The following is a 23,431-nucleotide window of genomic DNA, read 5'->3' on the forward strand; positions in this document are numbered from 1 at the left end:
ACAGTAGTTTCTTTTTTTTTTTTTTAAGATTTTATTTTTCCTTTTTCTCCCCAAAGCCCCCCAGTACATAGTTGTGTATTTTCAGGTGCGGGTCCTTCTAGTTGTGGCATGTGGGATGCCGCCTCAGCATGGCTTGATGAATGGTGCCATGTCCACGCCCAGGATTTAAACCGGCGAAACCCTGGGCCACCAAAGTGGAGCGTGCAAACTTAACATTTGGCCACGGGGCTGGCCCCAGTAGTTTCTATTTTTAATGTAGTAGAATTTATCTATTTTTTATGGTCTTTCCAGCCTCGTTTAAGAAATTCTTCCCTGCCTTGAGCACATATCATTATGCCCCCTTTTCAAAAAAGCTTTCTGAGATTGTCTTCTTGTATTTAATCTTTAATCTCCTAGGAATTGATTTTTATGCACAGTAAGAGGTGAGGGTCCAACTTCATTTATTTAATACCGTAAGCAAGTATTCCAGCAAGTGTATCCTTTCCCAACTAATTTGCCATGCAGCGTATGTCCATCCACGTAACCCTATATAAGTATATAAAATTCATCAGCAACCTCTACCTATTCAGTATCACTTGTTATTTTGTTATTCATCTTCCCTTTTCTTTCTACAGGCCCCTCAGACACCCGACAGGCTGGGCCTCAAAACCCACGCCTGTGGGACCCTCAAAGTCACCCCCTCTCTCTCCTAAAGAGCGTGGTCACTGCTCTTGACACCATTCAGCAGCAGATCCTCCCGTCCCTTTTTAACAAGGCTGTAATCCAGTTGGCATTCTTAAAGATCTACTTAAAGCAAAACCTGTCCACTTCTAGGCTTCCTCCTGTTAAAAGAAATTAACAAAAACTAATTAAAGAAAATGTAAGAAAAAACTCATATAACCAGAAAAATTTTAAATATAAACATCAGATAATAAAATTAGAGTGATAAGTTTACTGGTAGTCCTGGCACTCATCTGATCTTTGGAAGCAGTCTTTTAAAAATCCTAGGTATTAGTAGACGTGAATTCGAATGGATGGGAGACATGTCTCATATTCACCAAGGTAATAACCAGGGCCAAGTAATGCCTAGCATATAACAAGTATTCAAACTTGCTGACTGAAAAACTGGATTAAAGAAGTCTTCCCGACTTACTGTTCTTTAAGAATATCTTGGCAATTCTTGCCTCCTTTTACTTCCTAGAAATTGTTGAATCAAGTTGTCAAGTTTCACAGGAAAATCTACAGGGATTTGGATTTCAATAAATCTACCGATCAATTTGAGAAAAACTAACATTTTTACCATACTCAGCCTTCCAATCCAGTCTTATATGTGGTATGTAACTTCACTTACGTAGGTCTTCTTTTATGTTTCTAAATAAAGTTTAATTGTTCTTCTCCATAAAGGTCTTACACACTTTAAATACTTAAAATTCAGTTTACCCCATTCACCTTACTGATAGAACATAAACCGCATCAACATTTGATAGAAGGGAGCTCAGGAAATGCACTGTATTTCATCACTTGAACAATGTTAAAGTAAAGAAAAATGTGAAAATTGAGGTGCATTTTACAATCAACAGCATATCATGGTTAACTGACAATATTTTATTGAAGAAATACAAAAATAAATAATGGTAAATCTTAGAATCAATGACATCTTAATTTTTCCTAATTTTTACCCCACTGATAATGATTTTTGATAAAAAAGATGCTCTTTTTATTTCAATCCTTTGAAATCTGTTGAAACTTGTTTTATGACCTGGTATACAGTCAATTCCACCCCCTCCAAAATCCATATATGCTTGAAAATGATGCGTAGTGTGCCAATACTTGGTGCAATGGGTTCTGTACATCCACTGGGAAGGTTGTTCATTGTGTTGTTCAAATATTTTATATCCTAACTAACCTGTCTGTTTCTTATATCAATTACTGAGAGGGATTTTTTTTTTTAGATTTTATTTTTTTCCTTTTTCTCCCCAAAGCCCCCCGGTACATAGTTGTATATTCTTCGTTGCACGTCCTTCTAGTTGGGGCATGTGGAACGCTGCCTCAGCATGATTTGACTAGCAGTGCCATGTCCGCGCCCAGGATTCGAACCAACTAAACACTGGGCCGCCTGCAGCCGAGCACGTGAACTTAACCACTCGGCCAGGGGGCCAGCCCCTGTGAGAGATGTTTTAAAGTATCCCATTTAGACTGTGGCTTTGTCCGCTTCTTGTAGTTTTGTTGGTTTCTGCTATACATATTCTAAAGCTATACATCAGGCTATGCTATATTATTACGGTTATTATGGTTATTAAATCTTCACAGTGAACTGATGACTTTACATTTTGAAGGGACTCTCCTGATTGCCAATAACGCTTCCTGCCTTAATGTCTACTTTGCCTGATATTAATATAATGGTACCATATTCTCTTTGTTAGAATATGCATGCTATACTTTTTACTTTTTTTCTTCCCTATGCTTAGGTTCCAGATGCGTTTCTTATAAACCCCCACACAACTAATTGTTTTTTAATTCAGTCTAACAATCTTTGGCTTTTAAATGAACCATTTAATCCATTTTGTACTTAATGCAATTGGTGATGTTTTGTTTTGTTTTGAGGAAGATTAGCCCCAGGGTAACATCTGCTGCCAATCCTCTTCATTTTGCTGAAGAACACTGGCCCTGAACTAACACCTGTGCCCATCTTCCTCTACTTTATACATGGGACACCTGCCACCAAATGGCTTGATAAGTGGTGCATAGGTCTGCACCGGGGATCGGAACTTGTGAACGCTGGGCCGCCACAGCGGAGCACGTGAATTTAACCACTATGCCACCTGGCAGGTCCCTGGGGGGCCCCTGGTGATATGTTTAGATTTAAATCTACCCCTCTTATTTTGTGCTATTTGTCCTACTTATTCTTTCTTCCTTTCCTTTCTTGCTTTCTTTAGTATCATTCTTTACTCCATTTTTCTCCTCTCTCAGTTTAGATGTTATGAGTCTAGTTTCTACATTTTTAGTAGTTACCCTAGAAATTCAAACATGTAATTATCAAAGTCAAGTCAATTAATACCTTTTACTTTTCTCACCGAAAATACAAGATGTCAGAACACTGTCTTCACTTGCCATGTATTTTGATTATGGCCTTATTAATATTTTATACAACCAATGTATACTTCAACGCATCCACATATTTGCCATTCTTTACTCTCCATTCCACCTTGCACCTCAGACCCTTATAGAGAATCTCTCAGTCTAAAGTGCATCCTTCATAATTTCCTTTAGAAAGGGCTGAAGGAGTTTGTTCAACTAAATTTTTATTGTACTTCCATCCTTGAGGGATATTTTTGGTAAGTATATAATTTCTAAGTATAAACTGCTTATATTTTGAGAATATACATGATATTCTGTTGAGAAGTCAGCTGTCAGTCCATAGTTGCTCCTTTGAAAGAAATCTTTTTCCTCTGGCTGCTTTTAAGATTTTTCTCTTTTTATTTGGGATTATGTCGTTTCACTATAATTTGTCCGGGTGCAGATTTCTGTTTATTTATACTGTTAGAAATTTATTGAGCTTCTTAAATCTATTAACTGGTTTCTCAGCAGATCTAGAAAATTTTCAGCGAGAGAGATCTTTTCAAATATTACTTCTGCACCATTCTCTCTTTCCTCTCTTTCTGGAGCTCTGATTAAATATGTTAGATGTCACTCTATCTTCCATGTCACTTAACTTCTCTTCAATATTTTTGATCGTTTTGACTCTCAGTGCTGCATTCTGGAAAGTTTCTTCTGCCTTATCTTCCAGGTAGCTAATTCTTTCTTCAATTACATATAATCTGTCAAATCTCTCCTTTAGGTGTATTTGGCACAGTTTCATTTCTGGAGTTTCTATTTGTTTTTTTCCAAATCTAGTAAGTCACTTTTTATGGGCTGGCCCAGTGACATCAAGTTTGCATGCTTTAGTGGCCAGGGGTTCACGGGTTCAGATCCCAGGCACGGACCTACACACCACTCATCAAGCCATGCTATGGTGCCATCCCACATACAAAATAGAGGAAGACTGGCAGAGATGTTAGCTCAAGGCCAATCTTCCTCACCAAAAAAAAAAAAAAAAAAAAAAAGATATATCTATTAAGTCACTTTTACAGTCTCTCATCCCTTATTTTCTTCAAATTCATCTTCAATTCTTTAAACAAATAGCAACTGCTTTAAATCCATTTGATATTTGCAATATCTGAGAATTTTCTGGATCTATTTCTGCTCTCTATTGTTTTTTATTCATCATGCCATTTGCATGCATGTTATATCTTTCTTTTTAGAAAACTTTGAGGTATATACACATAAGGAAAACCACAGACATACGTCAATTATATCTCAATTAGAAAAAGAAAATTACATAAATTTAATTATATTGCTTGAAGAATTCTACATACATATATCACCTAATTTTGTTTGGTTTTAACTAAGCCTACATACTTGTGAAAGTGTACTATTCACTGCCCTTAAAAAATTATTGGCAGCAATTCCCTGAGAATGAAAGGTCTTTCTCCACAGATGATTTGCCTTTCCTTCTGCCAGGCCTTGTGAGTACTACCAGTCTGAAATCAGGAACCATGATAAATGGCTTGAGGGTCCCTGGACCACCCAGGGAGGAAAAACCTAAGCTGCCAACCAGTGTGAGGGGCTGAAACCATGGTCACAACTTGAACAATTTATTTTTCTTAATTTCCTTTTTCTTCCCCTACTCCATTCAAGCCCACAATACCCCAGATAGTTGTGTTTCACCCTTAACTTAATCATAGAATCCTTGGGGTAGCATCGTAAAACAAAATTGTTCTCCTTTTTGACTCTCACTCTAGATGAACTCTAGGCCTTGACTTCTGTCCTCTTCACCCCATAAAGTCCACCAAAACCAAAGCCCAAATTTGTACAGATTGGCAACTGCCCTTAGGGCAAAACCTATTTCATCCTCTACTTATTTCTTCGGATTCCTGCTTCTTTCTAGAATTTGGCTGGGCATCTCTCCACCACCTTTTCAGCTCAATTCCTTTAAGATTTTTAAAGATAACTTTTCCAAGATATTTAGTTGCTTTCATCAAAAGGGTTGGTCTGAATAACCCAGTCTGCCACTACTGAAAACAGAAATCAATTTCCTCTTTTCATAACAACTATTTTGTAACACTGTCTAAAATGAAATGCATAGATAACTTGCCTAAGTACAATTTTAAAAGCCAATACTCTAATTGTACTTTCAATCATATGAAAGAAATAAATTTATAACAAAATAATATTTCAAAATATGTAGGCAATTACTACCATAAACAACATAATGAGGGCATCAGATGATTGCATCTGTATGTAGAAGCACTGTGACTATGGTGGCTACAACTGTAGACTGAGGGGAAGAGTATTTGAGTCACCAATACTGTGCAAGTGGCACTGCCATCAATTATGTGATTTTCTGACATGGCAAAAAAACTCTTGATAAAGTTCTGATTGAAAACTTTAATATTCCTCCAATTTCCATGATAACTGAATTCCTGAAACCTTCAGTGCATATTAAAACAATGCCTCATACATAAAACAAGTTTCTAAGCTCAGATCATTATGTTCACTTTTTTCACCTACATCAAAGTACAATAAGTCATTCTAAGTCATGAGGTTATTTGAACAATTCTTAAATGTGCAGATCGTCCTGAACTCTGTGGGACAGCTGACTTCCTTGGTCTTTGCTCATTAAATGCTAATAGCACCCTCTTCCCCCATCTTTTTAACAACCAAAACACCACCAGTGTTTCAAAACTGCCCTCTGAAGAAGAACTGCCCACACTCAGATCCACCAGCTGCAGAACATATAGAGATACACCATTGAGTTTCCCCTTCATGGAAGGAATTGCTGCTCAGCTGTGAATACAGTCAGCAGACAGCCTCCAAATGTCACCTCCTTCAAGGTCCACCTCAACTGCAGCCACAACCAGTGACTGAGCAAGGAGGGGTATAAAGGCCCAGTCATTTTGGTGCAGTGTGGGACACTAACAGGCAACCCTCCCTCCAGAGTGCCACAGTGATTGGCAAAGGTTTTATGAGGCTTGCATCACAATTCAACTTTGTCCTCTCCCAAATCCTGCATCTTGCCCCTTCCTTTGACAGGTGTTGATTCCTAACAAACATCTTGCACTGCAAACAACGTCTCAGTATCTGCTCTTCAACTTCTAACAGTGTCCTAGTGCAATATCTTACTAGCAAGTTTTTCTCTAAACATTTCTAAACATTTTTTGTTGTTTGACCTCTTCCCATCTTGAATGCACCTACAAATCCTTACCAGTTCAATCATCCTGAAACATCACTTTCATCATTTTTTCTTTTAAATCTCCACTTTCATTCCACTGCATACAATACATACATACAATGAAATCTGAAAAGTTCAAATTTCTTTCTGGGGCTGGGCCAGTGGCGCAGCCGTTAAGTTCACACGTTCCGCTTCTCAGCGGCCCAGGGTTCGGCGGTTTGGATGCCGGGTGTGGACATGGCACCACTTGGCATGCCATGCTGTGGTAGGCATCCCACATATAAAGTAGAAGAAGACAGGCACAGATGTTAGCTCAGGGCCAGGCTTCCTCAGCAAAAACGAGGAGGACTGGCAGTAGTTAGCTCAGGGCTAATCTTCCTCAAAAAAAATAAAATAAAATAAAAAATGGGGGCCGGCCCCATGACAGAGTGGTTAAGTTTGCAGGCTCCACTGCAGTGGCCAAGCGTTTCACTGGTTCAGATCCTGGGTGCGGACATGGCACCACTCGTCAGGCCGCGTTGAGGTGGCATCCCAAGTGCTACAACTAGAAGGACCTGCAACTAAGATATACAACTATCTGAAGGACCTGCAACTAAGATATACAACTACGTACCGGGGTGGTGGAGGGGGGATTTGGGAAGATAAAGCAGAAAGAAAAAAAAATTGGCAACAATTGTTAGCTCAGGTGCCAAATTTTAAAAAAGAAAAAAAAATTTCTTTCTGTCCATCACTATTTTCCACAATCCAGTCCCATCCAATTTAGCCAAATTTTATTTCATACAATTCACTCAAATATAATCAGAATGTTTTGTTCCTTAAACAAAACTACCGTATTTATTTCCTACTCCAATCCTTTGTAAATTCTATTCCCACTGCCTATTACATTCTTTTTCCTTCCTTCTACCTGCCTAGGATAAATGCTAACTTCCATCAACCTCATTAGCCTATAATACCTTTTCACATCTGAACTTCTCCAGTGTTTACTGCTCTCCACCATCCACTCTGGCACTTCATCACATACTGCCATGTGCATGCTTTGTCTCCTCAGTTGAGAGTGTTATCTTTTAGAAGCCTTTTTTTTTTTTTGCCTCCAAATGAAATCTTAAGCACAATTCCAACACATTAACTTACAAAGTAGAATTACTTTGGTTGAAGGAGAATTTGACTCGCTATCTGCTACAAGCCAGAACCTGTCAGTTTCTTCCCTGCCATTCCCTACCCCTCAGAAAGTCCTTGAGGTAACCTTACAGTATCTAACTTTTGAGTCCTACAAGGGAAAAAAGAAAACACCCTCTAGCTTTACAAGACTAAAGAACTTAGTGCTGTATAAATCAATATAATTCTGAAAACAAACTGGAAAGCTATGGTTAAGAACGAAAGTCTAGGGGCCGGCCCCGTGGCCGAGCAGTTAAGTTTGCACACTCCACTTCAGCGGCCCTGGGTTTTGCCAGTTCAGATCCTGGGCGCGGACATGGCACCACTCATCAGGCCATGTTGAGGCGGCGTCCCACATGCCATAACCAGAAGGACCTAGAACTAGAATATACAACTACATATTGGGGGCTTCAGGGAGAAGAAGAAGAAGAAAAAAAAGATTGGCAACAGATGTTAGCTCAGGTGCCAATCTGAAAAAAAAAAAAAAGGACAAAAGTCTAGAGAAGAAAACTGCCATATTCCAGGTAAGTGATAACTATTTGGACAAAGAGTACTGGAAAAGAATGCAGTCATTTAAGTAACAGTAAGTATTATTGCTCAGCAGTGAGAAAATAAATATGAATTCCCACACAAGCCTCAACTTTAGGAGTCTAGAGCTGCACTGATCAAGATAGCCACTAGCCACATGTGACTACTTAAATTTAAATCACAGTCATGCGTCAATTAACGACAGGGATATGTTCTGAGAAATGTGTCAGTTTCCTTGCTGTGTGAACATCATAGAGTGTACTTACACAAATCTAGATGGTATAGCCTACTACATGCCTAGACTATATGGCACTAATCTTATGGACCCACCATTACATATGTGGTACGTTGTTGACTGAAACGTTGTTATGCACCATATGACTATAATTAAAATTAAATTTAAAATCCAGTTCCTTGGTCCTACTATGTGCAATAGCCACATGTGGACATACTGGACAGCACAGAATATTTTTATCATGACAGCAAGGAACAGCAATGGTCGAGAAGGAACAGATGGATACCAACGAAAACTATAATAGAATATAGTATGTAAAATGATATAGGTATACTTTGGAATGCTATAAAAAGCACAAAGCAGAGGCACCTAACTAGGCCTTGGAAAGAAGTTAAAGAAAGCTTCCTACAGTATGTGAGCTAAGTCTGAAAAGTTTCGAGAGTGGGACAGGGTAGGGGTGGGTAGAATCTATATTTCAGGCAACAGGAAAAGCATAAGCAAACACAAGTCAGATTTGGAGAGTGTTTGAAAGAAAGTAAGAAGATAGCAATTGCTTCCCTGTTCGGTATAAATGTTAGATTGCAATGACGGGGTTGCTACTTTACATGAACAAAACAATAAATATTCAGTAAAATTTCAATACAGAAAGGAGGAATATTTAAAAAAAAGAAAATCAGTAACCAGAACTCTCCAAATTTAGCCTAAATTCATAGCAGGATAATGGCAGATACTCCTTGAAGAAGTAGTAATTCATGTTCTATTTCCCAATGATTCCACGTCTGTGAGTCAAAATGAGAATGACTCATAAAAATTGTTAAATTGCCTTGGCAAATTACATTAAACTCTGATCTGAGGATCTGCACCAAAAAGTTAAGAGACCCACATGCTGCCTGGATAACTGATAAAATAACTTAATATTGCCTATCGATTTTACTGTTTGTCCCTAATCCATTCACTCTCACATGCTCCTAAACAACTTTAACACCTTCACTTCTTTCCTTAAAACATCATATCCCCAAGACTCACTCTTAGCTGATAACCTTGAATCTTACTTCACCAAAAAAGAAAAAAAAAAAAGCAACTGGAAGAGTACATGTACAGACTTCCAGCATCAAATCTACCTACCTTCAGCATTTGTATCAACATACTCTGCCTTATCACTTGTTACCATAGACAATGTGTCCATGCTCCTATTGAGAGCCAGTCCTTCCTCCTGTACACTAAATCCCTTTCCCCCTTGCCTCTTTAGGGGCAACTGCTGGAGACAATTGCTCCAGCAATTCTCCCTCTCCTGAAATCACTGATATTTTACTCTCTAAAAATGGTTCATTCTTATCACCATATACTCTTAATTTTTTTATCATTAAAAAAAAATTCCTTGACACCACCTCCCTCATCCTTTTTCTGTTCCCCTTTATAGGAAAATTCCTCACCATCTTCACCCCCTCTCCTATTCTCCCTTAAAATCACTCAAGAGTATCTGTGTCAGCACCTCACCTCAACGCTCTGTTCTTGCCTAGATCACCAATACCTCCACTTTAACTCCAAGGATAAATTCTTAGTTTTCATCTCACTTGACCTAGCAGCATTTACAAAACTGACCACTCTCTCCATTAACTTTTTTCATTGTATTTCCTACCTCATGGTTGCTCCTTCTCAGATTCCTCCTCTTTTCTCCACCCTTGGCTCTCTTTTTCCTATCTATAGTCATTCCCCTAAAGCCCACATCAGTCTCACAGCTTTAAATACCAGCTAAATGCCCAAATTTAGGTTTGGCTAACTACTAGAACAAATACACTCAAAAGGCATAAGGACTCAAATACAATGTAAACTTATTTCTTACTTATTTAATAGTATTAGCTGGTTGAACAAGTTAGCAACGTGGTCCTTATCCATGCAGTATTCAGGAACACAGGCTGATGGACAATCTACCATTTACATCACATGGCTTCCAACTTGCCCTAAGGATCATCACTATTCCAGCCAGCCAGAGGGGAAAACAGAATAGAGGATGTTTGTGTGGACCAGACCTGGAATTGGTGCACATCACTTGTGCTCATATATTAGCCAGAACTTAATCACATGACCACACTGAACTACAAGGGAGAAATGTCTAGCTGTATACTCAAGAAGAAAATAAGACACAGATATGGCGAACAGTCTATGCCACTGGACATCACTCCCAAAATCCGACTCATATCCAACTGCTTATTCAACATCATAAACAGCTAATAGATATTTCAAATTTTACATGCCCGAAACTGAATTCCTTAATCTGTGCCTTCTCCTTCCCCACTGACATCTCTTTCTTGCACACCTCATATTCAATCTATCAACAAATCCTGCCAGTTCTACTTTCAAAACATCCAAAATGTGACCACTTCTCAATCCCTCTACTGCTACCAATCTGGTCTAAGTCATTGCCTAGATGACTGCAAGGGCCTCCTCCCCGGTCCCCTGAATCTACCCTTGCACCTTTACAGTCTGCTTTCTACAGAGCAACCAGAGCAGTCCTGTTCATGTCACTCAACTCTGGCTGCTCAAACTGTATGGCTACCCATTTCACTTAAAGCAAAAGTCAAAGTCCTTACAACTGGCCTTTGGTCACGCTCCCACACTTACCCCAACACCTCTTGGATTTCATCTCCTACTACTCACTTCCCTTTTTCAAGCCACTCCAGCAACTTTGGCCTCCTTGCTGTGCCTTGAATAGGCAAGGTACATTCCTGACTCAGAACCTTTGAATTTGGATCTTCCGTTTGAAATGCTTTTCCCTGACCTCCTAAAAAAATCTTTGCTCAAATGTTACCCTTCTCAACTAAGGCCCTACCCTGATTGCCCTGTTTTAAACTGCAACCTAACCTACCCCGCGAATCTTACCCTGTTCTACTTTCATTTTTCCATATTACTTATTACCTTCAAACATATTATATAATTTTGTGTGTGTGTGTGTGTGTGTGTGTCTGTCTGTCTGTCTGTCTGTCTCTCCCCACGCACCTCCCCTCCACCCCCTGCCCCACACATACACTTCCACCAGAATGTAAGCTGGATTTTGGTATGATCTTTGTATTGTTTTCTTTGCAAATGGACTCGTAAGCACCTAGATTACTACCTAGCATAGAGTAGACACTCAAATATTTATTGAATACATGAATACCTATTGTCTTACACAATGACTCAATATAAAAGTCATCACTATAGTTTTGCATAGATGACAAGGCAAATGGTGGACCACAGCCTTAAAAATGCCAAAACACAAGTCCTAATGCTTACCATTTTTCCTATAAAGCCATGAGACACATTCTTTCTACTATCATATTAAAAATTTTACCTCTTTCCTATGAAATGCTTACCCAAAATGTCAACTTCATGCTGTTTTTTTTTTTTTAATTGGATGGTAGTTTACAGATAACTTTAAAGGAATGTAGTCAACATTCAAATAGTTCTACTAAGTCAACCGTCAGCCCCACATTAAGAACTGCTAGAAGTTTTTAACAACTAGAGCCCTGTGCTAAGTATGTCAACAGGCATTCTAAAAAAATGCTATAAAGATTTCTGAACGGAAAATTTTGAATATATTTATCTTTTGTCTTGAAAGATCAGCTGAAAAATAGCACTACTATAATTTTGTGAAGGCTTTTACATATTCACCATCTCATTTTATTCTCATACCACTCCTATGATCCACTTCTAAGTTCAGCACATAGCATGAGGAGGAGGGGAGGAGGATCAAGAGCTGCCAGTGAAAAGCAAGCAGCATATGAATGGGTATGACACAGAACAGTTCTATGACTATGATTAAACTGTCCTCTCAAAGAGCCATCCATGATAACCAATAACCAAAAGTTTGCTTCACAAATACACACACAAACTTAAATTAAGTGTCAAACTCAGCAGTAGAAAAATCATCTGCAATAGAAGAGTTATCAAAAAATTACACTGAAGGGGCTGGCCCCGTGGCCAAGTGGTTAAGTTCGCGCGCTCGGCTGCAGGCGGCCCAGTGTTTTGTTGGTTCGAATCCTGGGCACGGACATGGCACTGCCCATCAAACCACGTTGAGGCAGCGTCCCACATGCCACAACTACAAGGATTTACAACAAAGAATATACAACTATGTACCGGGGGGCTTTGGGGAGAAAAAGGAAAAAAATAAAATCTTTAAAAAAAAAAATTACACTGAACTAAATTCTCATGTATAATGAAACTTAACTTGAGATTGTGTAACTCACTGTTATTATGAGAAGACACACAGGAAGAATATATGGGTGGAATATTTCAAATGTAGAAGCACTCACATAAAAACTAAAAGGCAATGAACACTTTCAGTGGTTGTACAATAGGAACATAAGGACTGTACTGAATTGTAATCTCTTCCCTATCTGAAATTCTCTGACACTACTCCCATAGAAATACAGTAACAGAATATGTAAAAAAGCAATTTTTAGTTATTTAGGAATAAATAACAATACTACTTTACCTTTCTTAGTAAAAAAGTTATAAAGGAAATGATTGGTATCAACAGAAAAGACGATGTTTTTATAATGAGAGAGAATTACATTACCTTCATACAAAATTACCAGAAATTATGCTAATAAGAACTCTTTAAAAACAATCATACCTATTTACAACTCTTAAATTAATTATCTTTTTCCTTTAAGCTACAGAGAAATTCCTAAGTAGAGACTATAAATTTTCAAACAGAGAAAAAAAGATTAGACCCAAGTTGACAACACAAAAAATATAGGTTCTAATAACTATTTACAATGTTACTGCTTCAGCTAGTGATCCTTCTTTATTATTAAAAATACATCTACAACCCCAAACAGAAATTTATTTCGCAAAATGCTATAATGTTGAAAATACAGTTTAAAAATCCCAGGTCAACAGAGGAACAACCCCAAGCAGTATTTTGGGGGGGGGGGAGGGGGGAGCCGGGAGGAAGATTATCACTAACATCTGTGCCAATCTTCTCCTGTTTTTTGTATGTGGGATGCTGTCACAGCATGGCTCGATGAGCAGTATGTAGGTCCGTGCCTGGGATCCACACCTGCAAACCCTGAGCCACTGAAGTGGAAGGCGAAAACTTAACCACTACGCCACCATGCCAGCCCCACCATAAGCAGCATTTTAAACTGTTTCAAAATATCCAAAAGTAAGTGACTAATTCAAATCACCCTTAAATTTTATTTAATTTAAACTGTTCTAAAAATAGAAAGTCAAATTTCTCTGGTGTTATTAACTTAAAGGTTATATATTTAGTGCAAGAAAACAATACAAAACACAAATAGAACATTTCTCAAACACAAAGTATGCATTACAATAAGGAGAATGCATACCTTTTATTTTTTTTAACACTAATTTTGGAAAAACAGTTAAAAATAGGCTGCAAAAATGTTGTTTTTCTCTCCCTGAAAGCACAGTTTCAAAATCTGCAAGGCAGCCATTGGAATAACAAACCTTATAACATAAATGAAAGCCTGGACAGTACCTACCCTCCCAATTGTCACATGGCCCTGGACTGGCCAGGTATTCAAGACGTATGCTCTTTGAACATGTTTCCTGATTTTTTGTTGAACTCAAGTGAAAATCATGACCAAAAATAAATCATTTTATATTGTAGGAAAGCCCCCCAGGCTAAGCAGTAAAAAGCTATCACTGGTGTAATTTAAAACAAGGTGAAGGGTCCTATGGGCCCCAATGAAAAAGGTAGAAATATGACCAAGAACCACTGTATGTTTATCCTTGGTAAAAACATAACAATATAATGATGTCTCTAAGATTAATAAAGGTACTAATTCTGGAACATCACAGGACATGACAAAGGCTTCAAATGGAAGAACTCTTACAATGAAGATGGAGAATAACATAGTTAGCATTATAAACTAGTATCTTCCACCACCTGACTGACATTTTCAGCGACTCTTTTGGTGAATAAACATACCATAGTCACTTTCCCCCATAAATATTTTAAGTACAGTTAATATGTTTCCAACATGGTAAAAAGGACATTATTGACTTTTTGGTGCAAACTATTAGGATATCTCTTTCATTTCTCATAAAGAAATTAATTTTGGAAAAACCATGTTTTATCTGCCACTTTTCACGAACCTCACAACCCAATTATTCAAGATGGGGTGTATGAACTATATACTGCAGTGAGTCTTAAGCCTTTTTTGAGTAGAAGACACTTTTAGAATTAAAAGAAAATTATGGACCTTCTCTCTCATTAGTGTAGTAACACAAGGAAGTTAAAAAATCAAATTTTAGGGGCCAGCTCAGTGGCATAGTGGTTAAGTTTGCACACTTTGCTTTGGTGGCCCAGAGTCTGCAGGTTCGGATCCTGGGCGCAGACCTAGCACCGCTCATCAAACCACACTGTGGTAGCATCCCACATACAAAATAGAGAAAGAGTGGCATGGATGTTGGCTAAGCGACAATCTTCCTCAGGCAAAAAGAGGAGGTCCGGCAACGGATGTTAGCTCAGGTCCAATCTTCCTCACACACACACACACACACACACACACACACACAAAATCAAATTTTAAAGTTCTAAAAATCCTATGATCTGGATCTACCTAATTTTAAGACTTAACTATAAAAATACAGTAATTAGGACAGTGTGGTAGTGGCCTAAGAAGAGACACACAGATCAATAAAACAGAGTACAAAACTCACACTCATAATCAATAGATGTCAATCAAGGTACTAGGTAATTCAATGGAAAAAGGTTAGTCTCTTCAACAAATGTGAAACAACTGGATATTCATATGAAAAACAATGAACAAACCTTAACCCCTATCTCACAATATATACAAAAATTCACTCCAGATGGATCATAAACCTAAATGTAAAAGCTAAAACTATAAAATTTCTAGAATACACAGGAGAAAATTTTATGATCATAAGTTAGGCAAAGATTTACTGGATAGGACAGAAAAAGCATGAAACAAAAGAAAAACTGATAAACTAGACTCTGACAAAAACAAAACTTTTATTCTTCAAAAGACACTTAGGAAAATGAAAAGACAAGCCACAGACTGCGAGGCAGGTACAAAACACAAATCTAATATAAAGGACTTGTATCATATATATATATATGTTATATACACTTGTAACATATATATAGCACTCTTACAATTCCATAAGATAAACACTGAATAAAGAGATTTAAATGGATACTTCACCAAAGAAAATATATAGATAGTAAATAAGTACATAAACAGATGTCCAACATCATTATTTATTAGGAAAATGCTAATTAAAAACCACAGTGAGCTTATACTACATCCCTCCTAGAATGGCTAAAACTAAGACTGACAATACCAAATGCTGACAATGATAAAGAATAACTAGAACTCTCATGCATTGTAGGTGGCAACACCAATGCAAATGCTAACCTAACCCTAACCCTAAAGTGGCAGAAAAGGTGGTAGTTTCTTTTAAAGTTAAATATATATCTATGATACAACCTATCAATCCCACTTCTAGGTCGTTACTCAAAAGAAATGAAAACCAACGTCCACATAAAAACTTAAACCCACATGTCTTAGCAGCTGTATAATTGCTGAAAACTAGAAACAACCCTACTATCCATCAATTGGTAAATGTATAAATTGTGGTACATTCATACAATAGAATGAGCAATAACAGAAACTAATTACTGATACATACAACAACATAGGTGAATCTCAAAGACATCAAACTAAATGAAAGAAGCCAAATACATAAGACTACATACTCTACAACTTCATTTATGTGACTTTCCACAAAGGCAAAACTAGAGATCAGACCAATGTTTGCCAGGAACTGAGGGTGGGGGGAGGGGACTGCATGCAAAAAGGAATTAGGGAACTTTTGGGGATAATGGTAATGTTCTATATTTTGATTGTGGCAGCAGTTACAGGACTATACACATTTGTCAAAATTCATCAAACTGTACATTTAAAACGGTACATTACAGTATATGTAAATTATATCACAATATACCTGGGTTTTTTTAAAAAGACCTCCAAACCACACCTTAATTTCAGTACCTCGAATATGATGTAATCAGTCTCCCTTAGACCAGAAGTCTGAAAACTTTGGCCCTTGAACTAAATCTGACCCACCATCTGTTTTTGTACAGCCCACAAGGTAAAAATGGTTTTTACATTTTTAAATGGTTAAAAAAAATCAAAAGAAGAGTATTTTATGACACATGAAAATTATATGAAATTCAATTTCAGTGTCCATAAATAAGTTTTATTGGAACATAGTCACACTCCTTTGTTTAAATATTGTCTATTAGCTACAATGCCATTGTTGAAAGTGGGACACACAGTAGTTAGCCCACAATGCCTAAAACATTTACCATTTGACCTTTTACAGAAAAAGTTTGCTGGTCCCTACCTTAGACACAAGTTGCTGAAATTTCCTACACAGATTCTTACACTTGGTAAGATTCATGCCAGCACAAATCCCTCTTCCATACATAGCAGTTCTAAAATTTTTACAGTCATAAAACTCTTTTTCAAGGAAACCAACATGTAGAGCAGATAAATGAATAATTCTAATAAAGTGTAGGAAGGCTAAACAGAGCATTGAGGTAACCTCTGAAGATCTTGAAACTCCCAAACCAAGTGTTTTTCAAACACTGTTGCAACCAACTGCATTGTCTATCTAGTAAACCAATTTATGACTAGCACAAAAAAAGAGAATTGAGTAGTAGAGAAAATCAGAGTGCATCATATCTAATAGGGTTTCATCATTCACTAAGTTTTTCACTAAATTATCTGAGTACCTATGTCCCAGGTACTGTTATAGAAGATGAGGATAAAAAATGTACAAAACTGACAAAAACTGCTTTATGTATGTATGTACGGCGGCAATTTAAAATTTTTATTTCTTACAGTGGCAAAGTGTTTTTAAAAAATTGTCCTAGAGCTCTAGAGTAATTTGAAAACCACTATCCTATGGTACATTTGTCCCAAAAGTGCTGTCAGTAACTGCAGCTATATTACAAGAATGAAAATTATGTTTCATTTGATGTTACAGAGCTTCCAGAAGGTATAAAGTTAATTGAGTTCAGAGCAATTTTTATATTCTGTATCGAGGGCATTCCTAGGGCCAAGAAAGGAATGCAATGTTACTGAGCATGAATTTCCCTCTATATGCATAGTCTTGATATGAGAAAGAACAATAATAGCTTTTTAAGCCCAAGAGAAAACATGGAAACCAAAATAATCTCAGAGGGTAGAGGGGAGAAAAAAATAATTGCTTAATGTTAGGGTGGAGGCCATATTAAGAGTTTCTTCTGACTACCATGCTAATTATGTATGACAGTAAATTAGGTTCGTAGCCAAAAGAAACAAAAATAAAAACTCCCTCCCAGAACATGTCAATGCCTCCACCAAATATTTAAAAAAGGAATGGAACAAATGAGGCTATATTTTTGGCTCTTACATTAAGTTATCTGTAACATTATGACTATGAAAGCACTGTTTAACCTTAGAAAACAGAAAAGCTCCTAAACAGGCTATCCTATTTTGAATTCAGAAGTTCTATAATTATTGCTGATTCTGACTAAAGAATAACCAATGCAAATGAAACAGACAAAGAGAATGAGTAAAGGACTTAATTCAACATCCGAGGAAGACAAAATCCAGTAAGTTACTGACAAAAGAGGCATATTTTAACGACAATCTGAGGCAGAAATATAGGAAGCATAGGAACACACTGGATTTCCTAAAACAAGCAGATTATGACACAAAATGTTCACTAAGTACTCAGCTAAACTAATATCAGGGTGTCAAAGAAAACAAAATGCACTTTTGCAATTCTAAAGAAGAAAATAACTTCATGATTGGAAAAAGGAAAAAATACTTAATTGCCTCATTCTTCAAAAAGGTAAACATCAGGTCTTAGAAAATGCTAAAAAAAAACAATGTAGCCTGCTCCTTCTCTCTCTTCCCCACCACTCACAGAACACAGGTTTCCAGTTGTTATAAAGGATCGACTTCCTATTCATCCTTATCAGGAAACTAAGGGACAGGGAATTGAGAAAAGTCAGACTTCTCTAGCTTGTTATCCTAATATAATTTTTCTGGCCTACTATCCAAATACGATTAAGTCAAGTTTGCTCTCAGGCTTACTACATTCAAGGATTCAAGCACCCAGTAGCAACATTCCTTTCTTATCTGTTTACTGACAATCGATTCCTTTAATAGCCAGAATATATGTGACTTATATCAGATAATTTTCTAAATAAAAGGAGAGCTGAGTGAATGCCTAAAGGAGGAAGTTCATTAAATTAGGAGAGAGAAAGAGTTCAGAAAGGCAACACTAGAAATACCAAAGACAAAAAACTATTTTATAGTTTTGCCTAACAGGCATGTTTTGTCCACCTTCAAATATCTATACACAAGTATTAACAGCAACAGCCAGAATGGCACAAGCACATACCTTAGTGGGACTACCACTTTTAGGAGTATGATTTAATCCAACCTGATTTGGCATGGTTCATAAGGATGCGTTTTAATACAGTGGACCTCATTATAAAGGAGATTCCATCCCAGAATACCGCTTAGTCAATGTATTATTATAATTACACAGCTTAACTAAGATTGGTGATAAGAGATCTTGAGCCACAACTAGAAGGACCCACAACTAAGATACACAACTATGTACGGGGCGGGGGTTTGGGGAGATAAAGCAGGAAAAAAAAAAAAAAGACTGGCAACAGTTGTTAGCTCAGGTGCCAATCTTAAAAAAAAGAGAGAGAGATCTTGAAAATAATACAATTTTAATTGTAATGCAATTATAAGAAGCTCCCTTCTACAGAAACACAGCACAAGAAGAATAGCTAATAAATATCACACCCTGGTATAATGCATATTTTTTAAATAAATGTATTTATTATACCATATGGCCATATTATCCCACATAAGCCACATGGTCACAGAAAGAAAATAACATCAGGGAAATATAAATGGCAAGAACTAAACGTTTAATGCCAAAAGTATAAGTACATTCATTTGATAAATATTTAATAAGCTCCTGTCATTTACCAGAATATGCTATTTTGAGCGTCTACAAAGTAACACTTACAAATACAGGACATGAAATTTGGTCACTTGCCAACATGATTTTAAAAACTAAATCTACATTCTATGTTCAAGATACTCGATAATAAACAATAAAAAAAAATCAGAAACAATCTACAACCTACTATCTCAAAACTATAATTAGTTAAAAACAATCACAGTATGTCTAATGATATGTAAAAAGTTTTGCTATAATGTTAAGTTAAAAAATATTACAAAATCACATACGTTGTATTATACAAGCACAAAAAAGTATTGGAAATACATTAAAATGTCTATACTAATTATATATATATATATTTTTTAATATTGGCACCTGAGATAACAACTATTGCCAATCTTTTTTTTTTTTTTCCTGCTCTTTCTCCCCAAATCCCCCCAGTACATAGGTGCATACTTCAGTTGTGGGTCCTTCTAGTTGTGGCATGTGGGACGCCGCCTCAGCGTGGCCTGATGAGCAGTGCCATATTGGCGCCCAGGATCTGAACCAGCAAAACCCTGGGCCAAGGAAGCAGAGGGTGTAAACTGAACCACTGGGCCACGGGGCTGGCCCTATACTAATTATATTTTAGTGGCAAGATTACAGATGATTTTTTTTACTTTTTATACTTATAGCTTTCAAATTTTTCAATAATGAATGTGCTTTCCCTCTGTAATTAGAATTTTTTAGGGCAGCTAAAACTTCCTTCTGAGAAACTCTTCTTAAAAATCTGTTTTTTTATTGTCAAAAATATTTACACAATATTTTTTATTGTGTAAAAGTCACTTTACACAAGCACAATTTTTCATTTCCTTCCATGTGCTTGGCAATTATATAATTTTAAGTGCATATAAGGAAGACAGATCAATTAAACTATCACAGTACATTTCAGTTTCCCCTGAATTAACAATACCAATTTCAAATTTAAAATTATTTCTTGGAGGAATTTTTTCTACCATCCCTAACAATGATATCTATATTCAAAAGAGACCCATTTTTAATAATTTGTTATTCCCCCCTTCCCTCCAGTCAAATACATTTATTATCAATCCTATAAGGAAATACAGAGACAAAACTACTATTCATCACTAAACAGTAAAACCTGGGTGGAGGCGGCAGTGGGAAACACTTAAATTAAAATTAGTTAAGAGTATTCTTATAGTTTCAGGAGATACCAATCTACTTTCCAATTATCAGCAATTTAAAATAAATTCATCTAGCCTAGAGGTCCTCAAGCATTGATACAAGAGAACTGCCCAGGAAATGTACCAAATACAGAACCTCATGGCCCCAGCTCTCACCTACTGAATCAGAATCTTCAGAGGGTAGAGCTCAGACAATCTGGGTCTTTCAAATAAGACAGCTGAGACTGTACTTAACAAAAGCTTTCTCTACATCATTGCAAGCTGTTCTAATAACTCTGAAATAAAGTTCCCAATGTAAACAATGTTATAAGCAGAGAAACAAAGACAGAATTCAACAAAACCACACGGACTACGGAGCAAAGTAAGCCTAGAGGCACCTGTGCCTGGTAAGACAAAGGCATATCCGATTCATGGAACAAACAGCAGATGTGACCCCCTAGTATGTATCCATTAAAAACAATGTATCCTAAAAATAAATTTCCATGTCAACGGAACAAAACTGTTTGTAAATAAGAAGGAATGTGGAGGTGTGGGGAAGACAAGAGGAAGCTTCAGCAAGTTAACTACCAAAAGCCAGGAAACAAGGCCAAATGAATGGTAACTGGGGGCAAGGAAAACAGAATAAACTAGGAAATGGAAGAAGGAAAGAGCTCCATCCTTAGAATCCAAGAAGTTGGGGGAAATGAAGATGTTCGAGGAAACTGATCTGAGCAGAAGTGCAAACTAGAAACTAAGTAAGAAGTGGTGTGATTTTGTTAAAGAAGGAAAAAACCTAAGAAATTTAGATTAGATCAAATGATGGTACAGGACAGATATGACTCGGGCACAGACGGAGGAAAACAAATATTACTGTGAACAAACTGATACTGAGTAGAACAAGCATATTGGATGGATTTCCAAAGTAAAGATGATGAAGCAGGAAAAAGAGAATTGCACAGACAGAAGAAACAATGAGACGTGATGAGAATTAGGAAACAAAATATAAGTAAATAGTAGGAAGAAAGAACTTTGAGCAAAGTCAACAGAGTAAGTCACGTTACCAAGTCATTAATTGTAAAGCACAATTATTATACCATATATGCTCATTATTTGTAAAGTATGATAACGTGTATTATTTTATGTAATAAAACACGAAATACATGTAATAATTTTTACGTAATAAAAAACGAAATGTAAATAATCTGACATGGCTGTAAGAAGCTGAATAATGCAAAAACAGGTGGAGAGAAGCAAAGACTAAAGAGGAAAAAGCGGGAGAAAAAAACTGGAACAAAAAGGAGGGCAAGAGAAAGAAATCAAACCTATTAAAAAATGGGTAGGAATAAATAAAGAGGTGTGAATGCACAACGGAAGAATAACCAAAAAGTGCCAGTAGTACAAGTGAAACCTGATGGAATCTTGACAGCTTCAGGATTCAGAAAGTAAGCAGCTCCAAAGCGTCCTGGAGGATTTGTGAAGATAACAGATAACAATGATAGAGAGCGGTGGAATGATGTAGAGGGCCTCAAGAGGACTAGCGCGAGAGAAGCGCACAAATGGTCTTAAGTAGACCTGAGGTTAGAAGGCAGGCAGGTCCGGCAACTGGCAAGTGAGCGGGGCGCCAGACGGGAATAGGATTTGGGGGGGGGGGGGGGGGGCGGTTTACCAGTCAGCGACAGAGCACTGACAAACATTAGGAACGGGGGCCTGAGACTGGGATAGAAAAGAGAGCGGAAACAGTGGGATTTAGGGCTGAAAAAGCAAAGAGTAAATCAAAACCATCCGCTGGTTAAAAAAGGTGAAGAGAAATCCCCTAAACCAGTAGAAAAGTGGAAGGAAGGGCAGCGGCCTGAAAAGGGGGCCAGTCGGGGAGAGCACAGAGGGAACGATACGCTCCATCATCCCCATGACCACGTAGTGATCACACACAACAGTAACTCGGGCTGGGGTCCCGGCCGCGGCTACTCACCTACATCTTCCACCTGGATGCCGCCGCCCCCCTCCCCTAACCCCTACCCCAAATAACGAAAACGTCTAAGAGATGCGAGGTTGGCTACCTTCAGCCAGCCGTGACCTTCTCGGACCGACGCTGAGTCTCGCCCCCTACTGATAGCCTCCTGCTCAACCACCGCTGCCCGAATCCCCGAATCTGGGGTGCAGGCCAGGGAAACCCCCCTGGGCCACTGTGTGTGTTTACGTAGCGAGGAACCGCATGACGGAGAGGGGCAAGGGGGGATGCCCACTCCTACCCCGCACAGCCCAAAGTAGAAGGTGGCTCAGGGCACCAGAGCCCCCACCGCCACCTTTCCCCAAAATAAACACCAGCCAACCGAGCCCGGAGACGGCAGGGGTGCAGGGCGCGCCGGCACTCACCTCCTCGGGAATGGCAGGGTCCGCGGCCGACGAGGCCGCGGCGCCGGCGCCGGCCTCCGGCTCCATGTCCCCGTTGAACAGAGCCTGGCCCTGCTCCGCGCCGCCGCCGCCGCCGCTCAGCGCCGCCATCTTATAACCGAGAGCCGGGGCCGGAGCGACCGCTGCTGGGCGGGGAGGGGGAAGGGAGGAGGAGGGCGGGGGGGAGGCGGAGGTGGAGGGCGGGGGGCGGCGGGAGGGACAGCCCGGGCGGCGCCGGCGGCTGGAGGACGCCTGGGCCACCTCAGGAACCGGCCCGCGGCCCCCGGCGCAGACAAGCCTGAGGGGATTGGGGGAAGGACGCTAAGCTGGGGGCGGGGGAAGGGGGCGGAGACGAGTAGAAGTCGCCGCGGCAACGGCGTCACCCGCGTGTCACGGCCGTGACGTCACCCGGTGTACGTGACGTAATCCTAGGAGCGCCCTCGCGCCGTCGCCACAGGAGGGTTCCTTCCCCTCCTGCCCACTCTCGCACTTGGTGGTGTCCTCGGTTCCGCTGTTTCCATGGCTCCTGTTTCCTCCTTTATTCTCTTCTCCACGTCCTAAGCCTGTTCTGTAGTGTGGGATTTACTAGAAGAGCAGGGGGGTTGTTCCAGGAGAAGTTGAAATCCTAGAGGGAGGAAGCCGGGGAAGCGCATACCACTTGTGTTATTTCCATTACAAGGAACGACT

The 23,431-nt window shown here is 38.7% G+C and overlaps 1 protein-coding gene across 5 annotated transcripts in view; it reads right to left on the bottom strand.

Annotated features, from left to right (window-relative positions):
- The window catches only part of BRAF (B-Raf proto-oncogene, serine/threonine kinase), a 142,123-nt gene extending 119,045 nt beyond the window's left edge, over nucleotides 1–23,078 (bottom strand). For 4 of the 5 annotated variants that reach the window (XM_044774278.2, XM_070514705.1, XM_070514688.1 and 1 more), the window contains exon 1: nucleotides 22,727–23,078. In XM_044774278.2, the coding sequence (XP_044630213.1) occupies nucleotides 22,727–22,855 (129 nt within the window). In that variant the 5' untranslated portion in view covers nucleotides 22,856–23,078. The remainder of the gene's footprint in view (nucleotides 1–22,726) is intronic. The other variant, XM_070514692.1, reaches the window with a different exon arrangement.
- Between the last annotated feature and the right edge of the window lie 353 nt (nucleotides 23,079–23,431).

This window comes from Equus asinus, chromosome 1, assembly GCF_041296235.1.
Source record: "Equus asinus isolate D_3611 breed Donkey chromosome 1, EquAss-T2T_v2, whole genome shotgun sequence".
NCBI lineage: Eukaryota > Metazoa > Chordata > Mammalia > Perissodactyla > Equidae > Equus > Equus asinus.